At 39.5% G+C, this 18,226-nt stretch overlaps 1 protein-coding gene and 1 pseudogene across 2 annotated transcripts in view; one reads left to right on the top strand and one right to left on the bottom strand.

Annotated features, from left to right (window-relative positions):
* The window catches only part of LOC311585318 (leucine-rich repeat transmembrane protein CCDC168-like), a 54,271-nt gene extending 53,892 nt beyond the window's left edge, over positions 1–379 (bottom strand). The window contains 1 exon segment of the mRNA XM_084760390.1: positions 34–379. Coding sequence (XP_084616516.1) covers positions 34–180 — 147 coding nt within the window. The 5' untranslated portion in view covers positions 181–379.
* On the top strand, positions 207–16,796 carry LOC311584174 (ataxin-7-like protein 3B; annotated as a pseudogene). The gene is made up of 4 exons (XR_014783568.1): positions 207–5,082; positions 6,457–6,499; positions 7,305–7,412; positions 8,957–16,796. The product of XR_014783568.1 is annotated as an ataxin-7-like protein 3B (transcript).
* Positions 16,797–18,226: the final 1,430 nt, after the last annotated feature.

Genomic DNA, 18,226 nt, shown 5'->3' with positions numbered 1-18,226 from the left:
ATTTTTTTTCTAGATTAAGAATTATTATCTCACCCAGACCATCTGCGAGAGGAAGAGGCCAGAATGGCAGGGTGAGGCACCGAGACGGCTTAGTGGTGAGCCAGGCGCCGGGTGCAGCCTAAAATCCTGAACGAACGTGGGTGACGTCAGAGCCAAGCGAGGGTTGGGGCTCCAGAGCATCCGTTGCTGTACACCCGTTGATGTAGCTGTCGCTGGACCGGAGGAGAGGGCCCAGACAGGCCTGCAGGCCTACCACAGCCCCGCTGAGTCTCTGCTGTAAATACAACCCTCTGCACAGTCGCTTACCAATTAAGATCGAGGAGATTTCGTTGGCCAACCTGTATACTAGCAAGCTGGAGGCCATCGCTCAGGAGGTCTATGTAGACCTTTGAGGTGCGCCGGGCAGTCAAGTGTGGCTACTTCTAGCTGGAGTTTGCAGACACTGGTAGCATGAAGGATTTTTGGCACTCAGCCAGTGGGAAACAAAGGAGCATGCCGCCACCCACGTTGCTCGCTTCCTGGAGAATCTGAGACTGGGCCCCAGCCTGAGCTTCAGCAGTCACCTCCAGAATTCCAGTAGTCACGACACGAAAGAGGGCAACAAGAACAATAATATTGACTGGTCCGGTGGCTTTGAGGAGTAAGCTAAGTTGAAGAGGAAAAAAAAAAGGCAAACAAAAGACCAATTTCTCCTTAAAGATCCTAGCATTTTAAAACAAAAAAACCAAAGAGGAGAATTTAGGAATTCAGATCCATTTGAAGAGGTACCCAGTGCCAGCTGGCTTTGAAATCTTGGACAGAGAAAGTCCACAGGCATCGTGCTGTATTTTTAGCTCTATAAATACATCTATATGTACAAGATCCCTGTACGGCCCTCAGTATACATGTGAGCTGCTCTGTATCCAGCATATACAATTCTTTCATTTCTCAGATTTTGCATCTTCCTGATGTCAAAGAGCTTCCTGCACAGTTTGGATGCTGCTGATGGTCAGACCACAGTCAGCTTCAGTGGACTGCTCTGATTTTTAAGCCTCCAGTTGGGCTTCTTTGAAGTCAAGCATGAGACTTGGATACTAAAATAGTCAATTCCCATTTGAATTTGATAGGATGCCCTGTGACTTTGTCTACGAGAAGTTTAGAGTCACCTGTTTTTCTGAAGGTCCAACAAGGGTCATCAAAAGCCCTGTCTTTCTATTCCACCTACTGGCAAAAGACAAAGCGGTTTACAAATGGGTGAAGATTTTGTTTTGATGCTCTGAGAATGAAGTATACGTCCATGACTGCATATCATCTCCATCTGGAAAGTCCATGTCTTGAGTTATATCCTGTGGACATACATTTGGTGGAACAGTCTTTTTCTATTTTTGAGTTACTGGTGATGTAACTAGCCCATGGGTCTGACCTGATCATTATGACAGGTCACTAAACTCCAGAGTTACCACTGAACTACAGAAGGCATCATGGCCCTCAGCAATGTGAATGAGCTTGATGCTAAGAGCCCTACACATTTCCTGGCATAGTTGCAGAACCCCTTCTTCCTTAAATTGGGCAGTCACACCTCTGCTCTGGTGAATAAGACTGTGCCCATCTTCTCTGTCCTCAACAAGTGGTAGTACGTTATGTCACTTGGCCCTCCAACCTTCTTGACAGCAGGGGCTGTGTTTTTTGTTGTTAGGAGTTGGGAAAAAGACCTCCAAAGTGTTCTTACTTTGGAGGTTTGGTTAGAAGTATATGGGAAGTGAGTGGCATATCAAAACCGTGCTCTGTTTTAGTCCCTAAGTGAGAGTTTGTGGAGGGAGTCCTGAGGTGAGCAGATTAGAAAGATGCTGCTGTATTTGACAAGTTTTCTTACCTCATTCTGTGCCCCAGTACAGGGTCCAGCCTCATCCATCTGGCTTAGCTATGCTCATTTCCACTGCTCCACTGCCTGTCTGGTGCAGCTTGCGGTCCCGGGTGCCACTTTGCCAGTCTAGTTTTTGTTTTGGACCAGTTTCAGTTCATCTTCTAGTGGTCCTTCCTCTAAAGCCTACACATTTCCCATTTGTTTTGTTGTGGCGGCTCTCTAAGTTTTTAAGTTTTTATGTTGTTGCTTTTGTTTTACTTGTTTTTATGAAAGACTTGGAGGAGAATCTTATCCTGGTTCCCTTTTTGGATTGAAATGGGGAAATAACTTAATTTTCTAATTTATAAAGCAGTGTCATGTCTGGTCCTCTTTTATAAGACTGCCTTGCTAATATGCATGCCCCTTCTTTGTCATGTTTCATGAGTTCTTTCTCCCATTGCTCTGGGATGCTGCCTCTTAGGACTTACTCCAGAACTGTGAATGCTGGTAGAGGCAAGGATAGAGTTGGTTCTGCTCTACTTTTATAACCCTATTTTGTACATATCTTCCTTTTCCCAGGAGCTAGTTGAGCTTTTATGGACTAATTTGGATTACTCATCGGTTAAGGAGACCACAGTGATTGGGCCTTGATATCTATTTTTGTCTTCTCAGAGTTTTACTTCTCAGGGTTGGTGCCTAATTACAGTTTGAGGCCAAGAATTTGGAGACCTTAAGAAGAACCAAACCTTGGCATGAGCTAAAATTACTTTGAAAAGGTTCCTTGCTACACGAGTTCTTTAAAAAAAACTTTAGTGAATTCTGGAAAAAGGATTCTGAGACTCGTGCCTATTAAAGTCCTTGGGAAACATGACGAAAGGGAGGAAGGCCGTGGCCCACTCACTCTTGCCTTCATACAGGGGCCTCAAATGTTACTCTAATAATTTTCCCCTGGCCATTTCTGGTTGTAACATAGAGATTTGTGTGGTGGTTTGGGGTAATGGCTTGCTCATATTACTTCCTTTTTTTGTTGCTTTTCTTTCCTGCCATTTCCATTAGGGCCATAGCTCCCCACTCTATAGATATAAGGTGGCCTCAGTCCAGCTATTATTGCCCTGAGGGAACAGACTACTTCCTGGGGAGCTAATGCTCTCGACCATATAGTTGACAGTGGTTAGGAACTGTCCTGTCCCCTACCTTTCCTGTAACAACAGAATGCTACCCTTCCTCTTCAATTGATTATATTGACTGCCCTGTAATCCTATTACATATCTGAGTGTGTGTTTGTCTGTGTGTGTATGGGGAAAGGGGTTCTTTAAATTTTCTGTGGTTTGTGGGTTTTTTTCCATAGATTAGTTCCCACCACCACATGTCCAGGGGCCGCTGCCTGGCATAATCGCATGCTGGGATCATTGGGGTAGGGTAGTGTGAAGTTCACCACTGTCCTTTGTTTTGGGGATTAATATTTTTTAGTAAGTAATCCTTCCTATACAAATAGCTAATTAGCGCTGTGTTCCCCCTGCTCATATGGCTGCTGGTGTCGATAAATTGCATTTTTCCATTGCTAAACAGTAATAATAAAATTTGAAAAAAAAGGATTATTATCTCCTAAACTTAACAGAATTTCTTATGTACATGAATTTGAAAAAGTATTAAAAATCTTGAGATTTTTTAAATGATTAAATTTCCAAATTTGCTGACACGCATTTGACAGGGTATCTTCTCATTTTCCATTCTATTTCGTCTCTGAGAGATAAACCACCTGTGTAATCGCTCAACTGCAACACATTTCTGTTGATTTTTAAAAGCACTCTTCTTTATATTTTTATTTCTTGTGTGTATGTGATGTGTATGGGCCCAAATCCATTATTTTTTAATTTGAAAGTAAGGCCCAATTTTTTAAAAAAAATGTGCTGCATTTTGTTCTTTTTTGACTAACTACCACAAATATGAAAAATGCATTTGGAGAAAAAAAATGGGTTTTTAATTTTTAAAAAATGTTTCACTATTCACAAAAATCAGTGAAAATTCTTGAGCTTTGGCATGTGGGAAGTGGATCTCAGAGTCAGTGCTGAAGATGAATGGTCTTTACCTCTGTTTTTGCATTAACATCTATGTTTCACGTACTTCTCTGGAAATTACTCTGTTTGCATTATACACAGCAGAGTGGAGGGCCATATTTCCATTGATATCTGTCATGTGTGGATCAGCATCTTGCTTCAGCAATACGGAAACACATTTCAGGTTATTCATCTCTGTGGAATGTGGCTTTTATGCAAAGATGTGGATCTTCAGTTCAAGGAAGTCAAGATAACCATTGCTACAATGGCATTGGATAGTTTTCCATATTGGGACCAACTGCTTAGGTTATGTACACTATCCTTTTTGAGACAGGGCCTTCTTAAGTAGCCCAGGCTTGCCTAAGTTCAAAATCCTCTTACCCCAGTTTTCCATGTGTGTGAATTTCAGGGGTGTGCCACAATACCTAGATGTGGGCGGGTTGTTTGTTTTAGGGGTTGGGGACCTTAATATTTTGCCAACTTGACATGGGCTCCAGACATTTGAAGAGAGGGAGCCTCAGATTAAAAATTGATTCTATCCTGATTGGACTATGGGCAAGTCAGTGGAGCCATTTTGTGATTGAGATTGATGTGGAAGGGACCAAATTTCTCGGGCTGGTGGCCTGACTGGACAGTGGTCCTGAGTTGTACAAGAAAGCAAGTTGAACAAGTCAGTGAAAAGACAGCCTTCCCCTGTGGTATGTGCTTCTGTTCCTCCCTCCAGTTTCCTGACTTGAGCTCCTGTGATAGACTGTGCTGTGTAAATGCAAGCCAAACAAATATTTGTTTCCCTGAGTTGTTTTTGGACACTGTTTTATCACAGCAACAGAAACCAAACAAGGACAAGATCTAATCCATTTCATGCTGAAACTGCTGTCTAATCACTACCTTAATCAAAGGTGTGCAACCTAGCCTTCATCATCGTGAACATTAATATTGCAGTTGTTTTCTATGAGCTACTTTACCATATCTGGATGGTTATAAATAAATATAAATACACAGTGCAGTGAAGTTCTACAAATCAAAGAGACATTTTAGGAAATTATGGAGTTCGAAGACAAAATATATGCAACTATAAATACTATACAGTATGTAATTCATTTCCTTCTGAAGTGAGAGTTTCAACTGGAATTTCCTTATTTATGTCACCACTCAACTGTGTTTTCTGTACTAAGGATACAGTGCATGGATGCTCAATTCAAGGCAAGTAATCTATCACAAGTCTTATCTCTGTTCAGAAAAGCCTGTCTGGAAAAGAGGAGAGCACACAGTAAGTAAAGGCTGAGATTTGAATTCTCATTTAATTTATTAACTAGTAGTACTTCTTGGGCTTTCTATTATCCCCATAACTCAAGTTCTTCATCCATACCTGGGGGATTCAACAGTAGCTGTCTTACATGACTCTACCCGGATGCTTCAGTTTAAGTCTGCACAAAGCCTGTACAAGTGTTTCTAGTACCTAAGAGCTCATCATTTGGTGGATAATGATAATGATTATTCTTCCTACTGCTGTCTAACACAACATCTCAACGAAGATGAATCGCAGAATTCTACATAATGTACAGATGCAATTTTTATTCAAATATGTTCAGTAGGGTTTTTTAATTATTTTGCCCAGGCTGGCCTTGAACTTGGTAATCCTCCTAACTCATCCTTCTTGAAGGTAGGGTTGCCGACCAGTACCACAGTGACTACATTACTCTTTTTTTTTTTTTGACATTTTGGCATCTTTGGCATTGGGATATCACTTGTAATTCATTATATTCTATAACTGTAATTAGTAATAGTTTTAACTTTGCATTATACAAAAGGTTACCATGTAGTCCATTGTACCTTACATTAAACGATATATGACACAATCCACAAGTTCATGGCAAATCATGTATCTATGTACATTTTAACCACATAAACTACTATGGGCAAAGAGGTTTAGAATAACAGTGACAAAAATCAAAACTCTAAACTCTCAGTCATCAATATTTTGATTTTTTAAAATAAATTTCTTCATACCCACAAGGAACCTTTCTATATTTGCTGCCAACAGCAAAATTATCTTCCATCAAGTTATAGATTCAGTGTTCATGGTACTCTAGACTAAAATAGGTGAAAAAACAGACCATCTTTGGTTGCCTTATAGCCATTTATGCTTCCATGGACTCATAACAAAGTCGAGAAAATCTCTGTAAAAGGAGATAGCCCATGGCATCATAGCTCCCTTGCTTTGATTTTCAAGAAGCTTTAAGCCAAAAAGAACCTAGTTAAATGAGCATTGCCAGTTTTATTCAACATGAAAAATTACAGAATGTAAACATGTCTAATGTTTCTAATATTTACTATCACTTCAAAGGTCTTTCTACATTAAATGAAATGTGGCATTGTTTTAAATTATGTGATCAATTTTGTAGCATGTGATATAATTTTACTAAAGAATAACTATGTGCTTAATTACCTTTTACAATAGTCTACTTTCAAAACATATTTTTTGTTTTTGTTTTTTTTTCTTTTGTTTTGTTGAAAAGAGGAGAAATATTTCTGTTAAAATTAAGGCAAGTTTTAACTTTCTTCTTGATTTGGCAGGGAATTAAAAAGTTTACATGAGGACATCCTACTAGGACTCTAGGTAAGAGAAATATAGGAGAATGGGGAAATAGAAGGATCCAGAGGGTCCTGGAAACCTACAAGAAGAACATCGAGATAGGTGGATTGGGGCCCAGAGGGCTCTGCTCAAACTACTGCACTATCCAAGGACAAAACAAGTAGTAAACATGGAACCCTTACACTGATCTAGCTGATGTATAGGACATTCACCACAGTTATGTGGAGAGCAGGGACTGACTCTGACATGAACCCATATTTGACCATCTCCCCTTGGTGGGGAGGCCTGGTGTCACTCAAAGAAAGAATAAGCAGGCTACTAAGATGAGGCTAGATAGTCTATGACCATATAATGGGGGAGGAGGTCCCATTGGGTCATAGACCTAGGGGAGGGGAACAGGGTGAAAGCAGGAGGGAGGGAGGAGCGGGAGGATACAAATGAATGGATAACAATGGAGATGTAATCTGAATAAATTAATAAAAATAAAATAAAAATGGAAGAATTGACAGGCAGGTTGGCACACACCTTTAATCCCAGCACTTATGAGGCAGAGGCAGGCAGGTTGCTGTGAGTTCAAGGCCAACCTAGTCTACAAAATGAGTCCAGGACAGCCAAGGCTATACAAAGAAACCCTGTCTTGGAAAAAAAAAAAGAATCTTAAGAGACAGTCAAATGTTTATGCTGTATATTAGATAAGTAACATGTAGGGAGTAAATAGAACGAGAGAATGGATAAAAGACAGTTGAAAATCCAATATTTTTAATGAAAACAGTTATAAAAAACAAGATAGTTTCTAAACAATACATTATTCTTCTGTGTTCGTATGCAGATCCAACATAGAAGACTAAGGAGCCCCACAGACCCACACTAATGAGTAAGAAGCATGTGGAGTATTGAAAGGCTAACCCTGATGACACTGCTGCCCCTTGATAATCTGGTATGAAATAAACAGAGAAGAGGGGCTGAGGCAATAACTAAGTTTGTAAAGTGCTTGTCCTATAATTCTGAGCTCCTGGGTTCAGAACCCCAGCACACGGAAAAACTAGTTTTGGACCAGTAGAGACAGGATAATCCCAGAGCTTGCTTTGTTGCAGATCTGGGTGAATCAGTAAGCTCCAAAAGAGTAAATCAAACACAATAGGGATGTGGGTGAGTGAAAGAATGTGTCTTAACAACTGAGGTCTAGGGACCACATGAAGGCTCAGAAAGGAGCCACAAGGACTTTTTGAGTTTGATCTGTGGAACCAACAAGGCAGAACAGACCTGCCAAGTAGAGTTGCCTACCAACCTCCAGGCACTTACCTGTACATGTGTGAGGCATACAGAGTTGTGCATGTGAGCATATATGCACATGCTCACATGCACACAAAGATTTTTTTAATGAGTTGGAAAACAATAAAGGCTTCAACCTCTAAGATTCATACCTATACCCACATATGCACAACATGTACACTGAGGGGTTTGTGGTAAACAGAGTTATATTCCCTGTTTAAAATTTCCTAAGACACTTAGCAAACATGGGTCACACTGACATAACTTTTCTTCGTGGGTTTAACATTGGTATCATTTTTAAAAGTTTATCTCATGATGCATTTTTCTGCCGTGAATATAAATTAGTATTAAAACATATATGTTAAGAGCTGGAGAGATAGCTTGGTGGGCAAGAGCTACAGGTTTTCTTACACAGGATCTGTGTTTGAGTCTGCTCACCCACAAGGCAGTTCACAACCACCCATAACTCTAGAGGATCCAGCAGCCTCTTCAGACACATGCAGTATATAAAAATTACATGCAAACCAAACACTCACATACAAAAATCTAAACAATCTTAAATATATACTTTATAATAAAATACATATTAATTAATATGTAAAATAAAATACATGCCATCGTATTAATTAAATCAATTTAAAGCATCCAATAAACTCCTGTAAATTTGGCATTGTATAAAGATTCAGAAACGAGGTAGATTTTACGGGTTTGCTTCCTCTAAAGAAAGTCTAAGAACTAGATCCTACCAAAGAGTGCAGGTCCCAGATGCTTAGGCGTCTAAGGCCAGCAGAAATCACAGCAGGCTCAGTGAAAGCAGAATCAAACACTCCCCCCACACACAGCTCCCCATCCTGGCCCTGACTGTCCCTAACAGTCCCTATCCCTGCTACCCTTCTCCTCTTCCAGGCCCTATAACCTGTTCTTCTCATCAGCTTTATGCACATCATAACCACAGGAGTTTATTGAAGTACTCTACTGTACACAAATCACCCATGCTTGCAGCCCTTTGGAACTGACCCACAGGTACATATTGGGGGATGTTGTCAGTAGAATGTTCCACTTGTTATTTAATGCATCCATAGCCCAGGCAGAAATCCCACAAGCAAGAGTAACAGTGTGGCTGATCTGGGGCACTTGGTGTTGTTGGCTCTTGTCCTTCACAATCAGGCTTTATTATGAATTTATTAATCAAAGGTATCTTCCTTACAGCCTGGCTACTTTAAGCAAGAGGGAAAGGATGTTAAAGAGGACCTCCAGGAATCAATTCTGTGGGGTGAATTCCTTAGCATCTCCTGGCAAGTATGCAGATCCTCTCGCAGATGGAAGCAATCGCACCACCGCGGCCTTCTCTCTCTACTCCACGCTGCTTCTCCTTGTTGGTCAGCAACTTCTGGACTCTCCTCCAGTTTCCTCCTCCCCTTGATGGTTGATTTGGAACACAATAGCCTGGTTAGAGTCTCTGGTCCTTTTTCTTAATTCTAGACCCAGGATAGCTCCTCTCAGTCTATCACAGTGCCCAGCTCAGTGGAGTATCCTTGGTGTTTCCAAGGGGCAAAGCCCGCCAAGACTGCTTTGATGTGCAGCAAAGCATGCCATCCTTCCACATTCTTCCTCCCAAGCCCAACACTGAAACTTAGAAACACAGGCAAATATCTCCACCAAGCACCTATACATGTAGCACCTCCAGGCTATATGACTTAAGATTATACTGTGAACTCTTATCTACAGATTTGTGATTTGCTTACTGTGTATGATGTTAAAAATTTAAGATCAAACACTTGTTTATAACATATATATCTGTGTATATGCTTGTAACACAGATGTTTTTAAATAGCAACCATGTGGACCACATGATCTGTAGCCTGCTGTGACGCCACCATCTTGAGATAGCCACATGGTATATGGCAATAATTTGAGAACCTCTTGGTCCCAATGAGCTCTCTGCTTGTTATAGAGGTTAATTCAGATTAACAGGCTGCTGTATCACAGACTTTGGAAATAGGTAATACTAAAAGATACTTTTAAGTTAAAGAAATTAATTTTAGAGATATTCGATTGTTTACACTTAAATTTTGGGTTTTGTTTTCTAAATTTATGCTTCATTCTCAAAAAGGTAGAAATCGCATCCAGAGGAATATGTTTGGCTCTAATTTGTTTTTAAATTGCCCACTACAACCTCTAACACCATGTGGGTGGCCACCACATTGACTTACTAATAAAAAGGGTGGGGCCATATCCTCTCTGTTATCTTGGCTAAGGGCAATCACATGGCTGGAGGCCATCTTGCCATAGCCTCTCCACAGTCTTGGCTAAGGACAGTCACATGGATAACAGACATATTGGTTGTGGAAGACTCAAGCCTCTCTGTTGAATGCTGCCAACTACATTCAGTTGCCTTGCTTAGCACCAAGGGAAACCTCTGCCCTTTAAGCTAGCTTTTGCTGTTCAGTCTTAATGATGAAATGTGGCAGAATAAGCAACATTGCCAGTCTATCAGTGAACTGTATCTATGATTAAAAGTTTTGTTTTGATATTAGCTCATGAATATATTTAAAATTTAACTAATAATTGATGCAGTTTATGGTCACCTATATTAGTCAATCAGTTGCCTGATAGTTAATGAAACAATTCCAAGAGGATAATGCCTCATTCTCTCAGCAGGGTAGATGGTTTTTCATTGTTCAAACCTTTGTATATTGACACAAAATTAAGGTTATATTTTAATTAAGACATTCTATGTATCAACTCTTTTAAGGCATTGTGCCTATGTAATTCTTAAAAATGCTATGTACAGTTCCATTCCTTTTAAGAAGCAACTATCACAAACAGTTTAGGATAATTAAAGCTTATGGTTTTGTTAGGTACTAGTTCAGTTTATCACATGTGTTTTCTAAAATAATTAGTCAATACATAGATAAGAACAAGTAATTCAGGTATACTAAAATTAGACAGATGTAGTCCCCTAGCATGTATCTGCAGATTATAGATTATATCATTCTGTTTTATGTTTGTAAGATGTAATTTAGAGAACATAGCTAAAGACAGACAAGGATTAAACACAGGTATTCTGGTCTTCAAGCTTGTCAGAGATCTGCTGAATATGTCATTAAATATATTTAAGCTAATTATGACATAGAATCCTACATCCTAGCAGTAACCCCCACGGTCTCTGAGAAGATTTGGCATGGCATATGACTCCAACTCTGAATTGAGGTTTGTAGCCAATGAGCAAAACTATGCCATGTATCGGCCTAACTGTGGCCATACTGGATTCCTGGAGCGTCATTGTCGCGTGTGGCTGAACACAAGGTGAGGTCAACATCTTCTGTGTTCTCCTTCCACAGAAACAGCTTCTTGTCATCTGTGCCTTTGTGCCTGATGCACAAACTCTTTATGCCTATGGTGCTATGTTACCACAAATGACAACCCATACAACTGTCTAGGTACCAGGATATGGTTAGTCATCTCTGTCATTCTGATTGGTAAATAATATTGTCTAGATTATAATTTATCCTTCTCAGGTCTCTGATTACATTGCTGGGTAAGTTAGTGGGAGACTGGCAGCTAGAGGACAATTATATCCACTATTAATAGATTAATTAGTCAGTTCACTAGCTAGTCAAAACTACCAGGTACTAGGTCTCTTCTCATTTAAAAAGACAAACAGGCTTGCCTTGCTCACGGGCTTCATGTTAAATGGTGAACAGTGTAACTCAACTGCCTGTGTCTCTTGGTGAATAACTGGATAGAAAAAAGGTGTGGTTTATATAAGGTCTGAGGATATAAAAGTTTAAGTTATGCAAATCGAAAGTATTTCAGGGTTTGTGAAAGCATTTAAACATTGATATACGCAAGATAAGAATGTTAAAAGGTCTAAGACATTTTTCCAAAAAGATGTTTTAAGGTTGCCTACAAATGTTAGAGAGTCTACAAAAGTGTTCCAAGTTCATAAATGCAAGCATTTGAGGATCTGAGAGAATTTTAAAGTACATAAATGCAAGCTACAGATTTCAAATGAGATCAGTAGAGTTATAATACACTGGTAGAGCACTGGATGCTGATAAATCAGCCCCAAGCTCAAGATCTTAATTTCCCTTTGGTTGTATTCTGAATATAGACTTCAGTGTGCTTCTCACCATGCTAAAAATGAGTCTGTCCAATCTGTATATCAAGTCTTCTGGACTGAGAAAAGAATGTTCATGCTTTTACTGGGTTTCAAGGACATGAGCTTGCTCCAGCTGTCTTATAGACACAATTTTAATTTCTGTCCCTAGTTTGTATTTGTCTCATCAGATTTTTACCTGGCTAACAGAATCCATCCAGAGCTGCTGAGATCTGGACCTGTTGGAAGCTGATATAAACCAGTCCCACATATATGACTACTCCCTCTCTCTTCAATTGGATCAGCTAAACTGATGCTTTGGATAAGTGGCCCTAGCTTCTGACTAGCTTTTCAACCTGTAGGCCCTGATAACAGCACCCCTAATGGCAGCAGGGAGAAGTTATAGAAGAGAACAACCTCACCCTTTCCCACTTTATAGGCTTAAATGCTAAGTCAAGGGCAACTGTCTGGCATGAGGGACAAATGGCTACAAGAAAATAGACTCTTAGTTAAAACAGCCATGCTTTGTGCCCTCACTTATACCAAGCAAAGATTGGGTGCCATCCAGCTAATAGTCATTAGGGCATAGTACCTTGTCCTACAACAGGCCAGCACAGAGGAATAAGTTTCAGGAAGACCCATAATTGGGTCTTCGATGAACCTGTCAGAGGGGGGAATGTAAGGACAAAACTAATGCCATATTCTATATGTAATGTATATTCTGCCTTGAATGCGTTGGTCTGTGAATGTTCTGGGTGCACTTGTACTCAAGGTGACTTCACTTCTTCCCGCATACTGGAAATGACCACGTACTGTTGTAAACTAGACCTGCCAGCAGTCTCCAGAAACTGCACCAGAGCGATTAGATACAATAAGCTCCTCATGTTCCTCAGAGATTAAAAAACAAACAAACAAAAACAAAAACACAAACATAAAAAACTTCCCCTTGAGATCCAGCCTGCACCCAACCTGCCTGAATGTTGACATTCCTGAGTGACTCATGACATTCCCTTGAGATCCAGCCTGCACCCAACCAGCCTGAAGGTTGACATTCCTGAGACCCACAACCCCTGCTTCTGTTTTTTCCCCTTATAAACCCATTACCCTTGAAGCTCTGGTGTCACTCTCCTATCCTGCTGTGTCAGGAAGGATTGTGACCCAAAGCTCAAGCCCATAATACAGGACTCTATGTATGTTGTATCGGTACTGAGTCTTGGGGGTCTCTTTTGGGGTTCTCATGATCTTGGTGATCTGTGTATTACAATAGAAGGCCATGGCCATTCGGGCCCATGCTGTCCTCCCTGCCCTCCCCTTCTGCCACCCACTTCCTCCCGAACCCAACAGTAAAACTTAGAAACACAGGCAACTAGCTCCACTGAACCATAGCCACAAGAGTAAGCGTCCTACCAGGGCAAGTCTGTGATTCAGTCTGACCAGAATTTGTTGTCACCTAGCAACTAGGAAGCATGGTTGCACATGAGTGCACATACACACGATGCCATGCTACACATGCCTACTTCGGACTCCAGCGAAAGGAACCCAGACTGCCTGGCACAGTTTACCTGAGAAGCCCTGTCAATTGCAGCTCTGATGCAGACTTTTCATGTCTGGCCTCCAAAGGCCAAGCATTGAGGGGAGCTGGATGATGGTTCAGATGCTGTGGTCAACAGCTCAGGAGACTCATTCATCACATTCCTTGAGGCCCTGAGGTTGAACCCTGTGAAAGGCATTTTGCCTGATGTATGTATTCAGACCACTCCCATTCTTTTCATTTTTTAGCATTTTAGAGTTGTTACCATTAGTCAGACTCTCAAGTCATTCCTGTCTCCTTAAGTTAAAGTGTGTCTGGTTCCTTGTTTAATTTGATTTTCTTAGATACCTAGACACAGAAAGATGACAACACCTGATTTTGATATCTCTAGTCTTTTCTAGTGCTTAATTAAAAATTTATGTTCCAGAACTCTTGGATGTGTCTGAGCTTTTGTAAATTCTGCAAACACAGACAGTATGAGAAGGATATGACACTGCTGCCCTAAAATTCTCCCCTAATGTATGATTTTTTATGGGTGATATTTAAAATGGTATTTAAAAGTAGGCAGTATACAGAAATACAACTGATATTACTGCCCTGATCTCATATCGGGAACTACTGCTGAACAAGTTTCTGAAGAGCAGGTTCAAAACCCAGTCTACCAGATCCTCTGCAATTGTGACTCAAAATGGAAGAGAGGAAAATGCAGCTGTTATCTCACACTCTTGGATATCACACTATCCACAACTCTTGGAGTCTGAAACTCTTGGCCGTAGTCAAGAAGGTAGGGAGCTTGGTAAAGAATTGTTCTTCTATGAGTTTCTCAAAGGTTATGAGTCATAAGGACTCAGTGTTACAAAGAAATACTTGTTGAGCACAAAACCATCCAGGTGGTGGTTTCAGCATATCTTCATGAATAAATTATTCAAAGAGAATCTTAAAATAAAATAAAAGTCTGGTGACTCCTGAGAGTTCTAGAGAAGGATGCTTAGAGACAGAAATCAACTTAATGGTCTACCAAACCAAACTCTTGGGAAAGAGTATCTGTCTCAAGCCAATACCAAAAACTATTATGACAGAGACAAAGTGAAGTTGCTCTAGGGGTGTGGAGGATAAATGGAGGAATACTAACTACATGAGCACGTAACTGAAATGCCATCAATTACTGCAGCCACCAGGACAAAGCATGTGGGAGAACCAAAGCATCCCCTCTCCCTCTGTATGGGGAGTGGGGACTGTTGTTTTAACTGGGATAAACTCTCTCCATGTCTTCAACATAAAAAGTTTCAGTGACCACTCACAATCAACTCTTGAAACACAAATGTAATTTTTATGAAAATTTCCAAGTAAGGTACATTAGGAAGCCATAATAAAATTCAGATACTTACTAAATGAGTTTCCATGTGAATGTTAAAAAAAGGTTTTTATATTTCACAGTGAAGCAACACCTAAAAAAAAAAAAAGCTAGAACCAAATACTGAAGAATCTGTCTAGGGCATTGCAGGTGAGATGCTGGATGGGTATTTACCACTGGGGTTCCATCCCTCATGGCAAAAGAAGAGGGATGTTGCTTTATACTCAAAATTACCCAGATGAAGGGTAAACTACAGTTATTTTCTTACTTAATTTGTGTCTTAACATATCTGGAATGCAGACTTACTTAGGAAACTTCAAATCTGAAGCTACATTGTCTGGAAAAACTTGTTCTTATTTAGTTTTATATGTGATGCATCTGTATAGATGAGATGAAGACCTTTTGCCTCTCAGCTTGTATGTGTCCTTTGTAATTGTAAATTGCATTTGCTGGAGAATGGACTTTTCTTTCAGTTTTCTAACAGTGCATCTTATTTTGCATATGAGTATGATCTGCAGTCCAATGTCACTAAAGAGCTTATGATACAAAAAAAGATACAAAATCATTCTTTTTCATTTGTTGATTGTATTCTTAATAATGTAACCAACAGCTTCCTACATTTAGCACAGTTTAGACAATATTCTCAATCTCAGTTACCTCTTTCCTTAATTATCTTTATCTAATGTTTGCCATGCCATAATATTTTATGCTAGACTCACCAATATTATCTAAATAATTAATCCTTTTTATTCAGTTTTTCTAGAGGTTGAACACAGGGCTTTGTGACAATTATAGGCAAATGATTTCTCCCTCTTAGCTGTGTCTCCAAGACAGTTAATATTTTAAATTTATTAGTTATCAGATGATCTGACGAAACATTGTTTACATGCTACAAAAGTAATATCCAGAGCAATATGCCACAGCAGGAGGAAGGTTGAGATAATTACTCTATTCTGTTGTACACAGAACTGAGAGTACCGTGCTGGTCCCTTGAATCTCTGTATGTTCTATAATAGTGGATGCAACAATCTCAAGAGGTAAAATAATTAGATAAGTTTTTCAAAAACCTCAGAGACTTACAAAATATGGCATTTAAAGATGTTTTTATTATGTTGAAGATTCACTGCCAATAAGACAGGTTAATTCCTGGCAATGCCCAGCCTATCTCAAAGAAGACGATGAGCATCAAAGAACCTCTTTATGGAGATGGCTTCAAATATGGCAAACAAGCCAGTAGGCAAAATGTCTTCATTTCGGCCACAGACAGAATCTGCCTTGTAATGGACAAGCTTGGATGTGGGTAGAGTCGAGAGCCAAACTTTGCAAGACAGAGTAAGGAAGTCCTCAATAGTTCCTGCTTCACAAATGTGCCTGTCAGATAGACTGAGCCAGCAGGCTGAGGATTATGCACCAACACTATAGAGAGTTTTGGGTGACTGTTCAGTCAGCAAACTGTCTCTGTCATTTTTTCACTTTGGAAGCTGCTAACTTGCACTTCCTGTTTACTCAGGTAATTAATTTTATGCCTTCTCAAGTCTCTGATGGTGTTGAAGACTAGAGAATTTAATTTTATTATTAAGCTTAGTTGTTTAGGGGTTAAGATGTTTTTACACCTAAGTAGATGTTATAAGTTGATAGAGATGAGATATGATAGATATTGATTTACATTCAGAACTGTAGACTCACCAAAATAGGGAAGATTTCTTTTTGTTTTTTTCTTTTTTGCCTTTCAGTATCTTTTTAAATTTTAATTTTATTAATTTATTCAGATTACAACTAAATTGTTATCCCATCACTTATATCCTCCCATTCCTCCCTCCCTCCTGCTTTCACCCTATTCCTCTCCCCTAAGTCTAACACTGAGGGGGACCTCCTCCTTCACTATATGGTCATAGGCTATCAAGTCTCATCTTGGTGGCCTGCTTATTCTTTCTATGACTGCCATCAGGAAAGATTTCTTTTTCAAGGTTGCCAAATGCAAATAGCCAAAATACTATGAATGTAACATGTATATAATTCCTGACTGCTTCATGGTAGTTCTTTCTGTATGTAGTTTATTATATGTGTGCTTAATAATATAAATGTATATTTAAAATGTAAAAAATAAAAAAAAAATATTTTTAAAAGAGAATTTATATTTTACGCAACTCTTACCACAGTGTCCAAATGATCCTCTTCCCATTAGAGATGAGTTAGAAAATAGTCAATATTTCTATAAAATGGGTGCCTTCTTTTTGTATCATTTCTTTATGAGTATTATGGAATTTCTTCCTGTGGTAATGATTATTGACCAAGTGCCTCATATAAGTTAGGGATATACTCTATCAACAACCAATCTTAGCCCATTTTTCTGTGGAAGAAATGGTCTATTTCTGTCTTTGAAAAACCCAACATGATCCAACAGGTCTGTGTATATGTCAAGTGAAGCAACAAAAATTTTCTCTGTTTTGTGAGAGTGCTTCTAGTGAAAGTTTGATTAGATAAACAGTTTGTATACATAAAAAAGTGAAAAACAAGCTTCATGTCAGATGGTACTCCTTGAGAACTGTCAGCTCATGTTGCACAGCTACCAATGTAGAGATCTTTCAAGTTAGTGGAAGGCAATAGGAGCTGGTCCTGAGCATCTTACACTGCACATGAGCAAGAGACAAGAGCTAGAACTGAGGTACTTCTTAGCATTGTCCTCAGAAGGGTACAAGATAGTAAGCACACTGTCACTCTTGAGCTTTGCAACAATGGCGGCTGAAAATTCTCTGACAATGTCTTTATCCCTGGTCTGTATCAGTCATTTGTTTCATTACGCTATAAAGGACACTAACCCTAGAATTAGTTTCCCTATGCCAGAGGCTCTTAACCTAAGTGGAACAATTTTAAACCAATACCTAAAGAAGATACTCTGTTTCTTTACAGAGAATGCATTAGTACACTAGGTAGGAATTGTCTCTGCACCTCTAGTTCTTAGCAAAAGACAACAAGGTCATTTCTACCTGCTAACATTTTGTGCCTGTTTGAGAGTGTCCGGAGTTATCACTGAACTCATAAGTTTAGTGTAGGTATTACTGCTTTACTCGTTTTTTTTTTTCCTTATGTCACCTTGAGGATGACAGTACAAAAGAAAAAAGATGTATTCTCTAAGGTAAGACTTTACAATTTTAAAATATCTCAAATGACCAGAGAATGTAAAGATAGGAAATGGACACTTGCTGAGTGTGCTTGGGGATAGACAGTTTAATCCTTACTCTGCCTTATAGTCTCTATAATGTAAAGAAGTGTAGTTTTAGACTGAAAAGTTCTCCTTTAAAATTGGCTTCTACCTGTTTTTATGCCTGTCTACTGAATCTAAAATACCGCATGTCTGTCTACTTGGGCACATGAACTTCTGGACATCAGTCTCACACATACCAATTGTAATTTGACTCTCCCTAAACTATCCAAAACTTCTATGTACTCCAGTTGTGAATCATTACCTCCATGAGAAGATACCTCCAGAGG

This window comes from Acomys minous (genome assembly GCF_964271855.1).
Source record: "Acomys minous genome assembly, chromosome: 15".
Taxonomy (NCBI): Eukaryota; Metazoa; Chordata; class Mammalia; order Rodentia; family Muridae; genus Acomys; species Acomys minous.
Note: the sequence above shows the minus strand (reverse complement) of the source record. Positions and strands in the feature narration are given on the sequence as shown.